The 4,062-nt window shown below is 32.4% G+C and overlaps 2 protein-coding genes across 4 annotated transcripts in view; both read left to right on the plus strand.

Annotated features, from left to right (window-relative positions):
• Positions 1 to 1,264: 1,264 nt before the first annotated feature.
• On the plus strand, positions 1,265 to 3,191 carry LOC108691993 (magnesium transporter NIPA2). 3 transcript variants are annotated; one of them, XM_018200062.1, is made up of 5 exons: positions 1,265 to 1,489; positions 1,571 to 1,654; positions 1,819 to 1,941; positions 2,021 to 2,163; positions 2,269 to 3,191. In XM_018200062.1, exons 2-5 carry the CDS (start codon positions 1,573 to 1,575, stop codon positions 3,001 to 3,003), a joined length of 1,083 nt encoding a protein of 360 aa, XP_018055551.1. In that variant the 5' UTR covers positions 1,265 to 1,489; positions 1,571 to 1,572; the 3' UTR covers positions 3,004 to 3,191. The 3 variants fall into 3 exon arrangements, with proteins under 3 accessions (XP_018055551.1, XP_018055550.1, XP_018055553.1); XM_018200064.1 differs by having other exon boundaries at positions 1,270 to 1,431; XM_018200061.1 differs by having other exon boundaries at positions 1,269 to 1,654.
• A 393-nt stretch (positions 3,192 to 3,584) lies between these two features.
• Positions 3,585 to 4,062, plus strand: part of LOC108691994 (protein cornichon) — a 3,411-nt gene continuing 2,933 nt past the window's right edge. Inside the window, exon 1 of the mRNA XM_018200065.1 lies at positions 3,585 to 3,976. Within this exon, the coding sequence (XP_018055554.1) occupies positions 3,896 to 3,976 (81 nt within the window). The 5' untranslated portion in view covers positions 3,585 to 3,895. The remainder of the gene's footprint in view (positions 3,977 to 4,062) is intronic.

Consider the following 4,062-nt stretch of genomic DNA (forward strand, 5'->3'; position numbering starts at 1 on the left):
GTGTATATATATATATATATATATATATATATATATGTGTATGTATTTTTTACTCTAATAAATTTTTCATACCAAATATTACAATTACTGGAAGTAGTTGTTACATCATATGTCGTCATATATTACTATATTAATAGTGTCAATGCTGAGCCAGTAGTAACACTACCTTCCTAGATTTTGTGCTCATTTATGATAAGAGATAGCTAATAGGTTATCAGCATTTATAATAAGAGACATTATTCCCTGAAATTTCTCAATACAAAAGTGACGTAATAAAATTATTAAGGACTCTGATTGGTTGATTTTCTTATGCCTCGTGTTTTATGAATTATGTAAAAATCTGTGTTCTCCGCTTTAGAATCTTTTCTTTTCTCTCATGGAAAAACAGAATTTCGATTCGTTGATTTCCTTATGCACTATATTATGCGTTATGCAAAAGTCTATGCTACTACTAATAATGTATTTTTATTATGCATTTAAATAGAGTGGATGAAAAATGTCGGATCAATCGCAAATCGGGGAAAAGGTCGCCAGACTCTGATGAGAGTCTCTATAGTCAGCATAGGCTATAGATTTTCAACAATGACGCAATGATCGATATTCATAGACAGTTCTTATATTCAAGATCGTCTTAAGTTTAGTCTTAAGATGTCACGAACCAATCAAAGGTTAACCACATTAGCGTCTTAAGACATTACTTAAGACAGTCTTGAAATAAGAATAGACTATAGCTGCGTTTCGTTTCGTGCATGATACGCATCATTTATCTTTGTTTAACATGTGAAAAACAAGGATAGAATAATGCAACTGCTCATCATGCATGAAACGCAGTCTTGAATACCGGCTAATAAATATTTTCATTCGGAAGTCTGTTTTCTGTGGCTGAATCAGTGTACACTTTTAGAACTTAAAATGAGATAGATATACATTTTGTAGTGGATTGCTACATATAATAAATGTAGGTATTGAAGAAAATTTAGATTCGTAAATAACAAATGTTCGTTTATTTATTATCACATACAATATCTTCTTGCGACAGTGTAACTCGATTCATATAAACGAACCATTAAAGAACGAAGAAGAAAAAATATCTAGATAGGAAATTCAGCATGATGTTCGTGAGAGGGCGCCATCTGGTCATGGAGTGTATGAATCTTAAGCAACTATAAAAGTATGGGTAAAGTATAACTGAAAGAGTATGAGAGAGAGAGAGAGAGAGAGAGAGAGAGAGAGAGAGAGAGAGAGAGAGTGTGTGTGTGTGAATGGTGTGTGGGACGTGTCTCCACAGTTTCATATTTATCGAAAGTGAGAAAGAGAGATCTAATACAGTGCAGAAAACCAAATAGATCACGGAACACACCTAAAATATGTGAGATCGGCAGACCAACTAGAGGTTGATAGAAGAAAAAAAAACTGTGTTTCATCAACCATGTACCTACATACCAGAATATATGAACAATTTTATAGTTATTTTCATTCTTCACCGAATGTAATCGGCTAAAAATGGAAATGTATAACTGAATGGAAATCAATATTGATTCGATAAAGACTGAAATGAGTTCTATTCCAGAAATGAGAAACGATGATACACATTACGATACGACAAATTTTTACATCGGTTTAGGACTAGCAATTGCTTCTAGTGTTTTTATAGGTTAGTAATGTGATATATTAGTTTAGTCAGAATTTTTTATCAAAAATCAATATTTTATACTTAATCTGGACCAGTAGTAGTATTATTTTATCTTGTCGAAAAAAAGCCAAAAATTTTAAAAATATGTACAAAAAATTAGTTATTTCTTTGTCATTTTAATTTAGGTGCCAGTTTCATCATAAAAAAGAAGGCTTTAATCCAACTCCAAAAGTACGGTGGACTGCGTGCATCGTCTGGTGGTTTCGGCTATTTAAAAGAATGGATGTGGTGGGCTGGTCTTTTATCTAGTACGTAAATTTCAAAAGACGTTCTAGATGCAATTTTTTTATGCCATTCATGTAAAAACATTCCAAATAAATGTTACAGTGGGTATAGGAGAAGCAGCAAACTTTGTTGCATATGCATTTGCACCAGCGTCGCTTGTAACACCATTGGGTGCTTTAAGCGTTCTGATATCAGCAGTATTGGCATCCAGATATCTTAATGAAAAATTAAATCTTTTGGGAAAGGTGAGAAATACTTGTACAGGCAGAAACATTAATGTTGAAAATAATAGATATACCTATTCTCTATATACAAATACTGTATTTTTATTGTTTTTTTTTCTTTTTTAGATGGGTTGCTTGTTATGTATTTTAGGTTCCACAGTAATAATATTACATTCACCGAAAGAAGAGGAGATTAGCAATCTAAGCGAACTGATTATTAAAATAAGAGAACCAGGTTATATGTTATATGTTTTAATCGTAATAATGTCTACCTTGTCCATCATCTTCCACTTTGGTCCAGCGTATGGCAAACAAAATATCTTGGTATATATTTGTTTGTGCTCATCTGTTGGCTCTTTGACCGTCATGAGTTGCAAAGGCTTGGGTTTGGCGTTAAAAGAAACCATCTCTGGTGGAAAAAACGCATTTGCCAATTGGTTGACATGGGTCTTTATATTTAGCGTTATCCTCTGTATCATGATACAGATGAATTATCTGAATAAATCACTGGACTTGTTCGACACATCTATTGTGACGCCAGTTTATTACGTCTTCTTTACAACTCTAGTGATAATAGCATCTGCAATTTTATTCAGAGAATGGACAAAGATGAGCATAGAAAATATCCTAGGTGCTTCTTGTGGCTTTCTCGTAGTTATAATTGCCATATTCTTATTAAATGCTTTTAAAGAAATGGATATACATTATGGCAATGTCAGGCATATGTTGAGGCCCAAAAGAGAAATGTTATCGAGTTATAATTCAAGATGGGACGATCAAGGGGGAGTGAATACTAGAGTGGAAGCTCAGCATTTGCTTAATCACACTTATGTAAATTCAGATCTCACTAGGACTGTCTAAAAATTATATCTATGGAAACGCATGTAACCTGCTCCATTTAAAAAATTTGTATAGCAAAAGAAGCAGATTTAAGAAAAGAATTTATTGTTTATTGATTATTTATTGTAATATTCACAACTAATTACATAATTGTAAATACGCTTTGTATTATTGCTGACGAAAGCAATAAAATACATATTTTGAGCATATCTCAAAATCTACATATAGTATACGATATCCCTATCTATTTTTAAATAAAAAAAGATAATTTGTAAATTGAGAAATCTGTTCTTTTTGTAAAAAACAGATTTCCAGTACATAAAATGTTGTCATGCTGCCAACAGTTGCTAGATTTGAGTAAGAATTAAAAGATCATATTTCACCGCAGTTGAAAAATCAAGAAGCAGAAATCTAACGGAATCTCTTAATAAAATGTGTCATTTAATTAATCAAATGATTCATTTCATGTAAATATTTGGAAAATAATGTATAACTTGTGTTGGCGATTTTCGCCGTCAATCTGCTATCATATGTTATTGGCAAAATTTTATATTTCTACAAACATTTTACCAGTAAATTAAAATTTGTAACATAGCTATATCACGAGATAAGTTTTAAAAGTGACTGCTTGGAATCACTGATGATTAAATCCATGTAAGACAATAAGACAGATGTAAGGAAAAAACGAGCTAGCATTATGAAATCTAATCTATATAGTTCGAAATGTCGATTCAAATGATTGATCGATAACGACAGAATGCAAATAAAAAGTTGTAGTGTAAATATTTTTATTTTCGAATTTTCGTATAGATAATGCGAGCTTATCACGTGATCCACTTGATATCCGGACTTGTCGCAATTCGTTCGTTGGTGCCGTTGGTGGCTTTCGTGGGCTTTTGTCCATACGTGCAGAATGGCATTCAACCTAGCCGCTTTTTCATATATTGTGGCGTTAATCGGCGACGCGTTTCTAATATTTTTCGCGATATTTCACGTATGTCTCCCATAGGAAATGTTCGCGCGGTAATTCACGACAGTGAATCCGCGAGCAATATATACATATATATATATATATATATA

The sequence above is a fragment of the Atta colombica genome, unplaced genomic scaffold, assembly GCF_001594045.1.
Source record: "Atta colombica isolate Treedump-2 unplaced genomic scaffold, Acol1.0 scaffold55, whole genome shotgun sequence".
Lineage (NCBI taxonomy): Eukaryota > Metazoa > Arthropoda > Insecta > Hymenoptera > Formicidae > Atta > Atta colombica.

Excerpts from the sequence above, each read along its gene's own strand:
- LOC108691993 (XM_018200061.1), top strand. The coding sequence starts at position 1,522 with ATGGAAATCAATATTGATTCGATAAAGACTGAAATGAGTTCTATTCCA. Across the intron at positions 1,655-1,818 it reads TGCTTCTAGTGTTTTTATAG|GTGCCAGTTTCATCATAAAA; the intron begins GTTAGTAATGTG and ends ATTTTAATTTAG. Across the intron at positions 2,164-2,268 it reads AATTAAATCTTTTGGGAAAG|ATGGGTTGCTTGTTATGTAT; the intron begins GTGAGAAATACT and ends TTTCTTTTTTAG.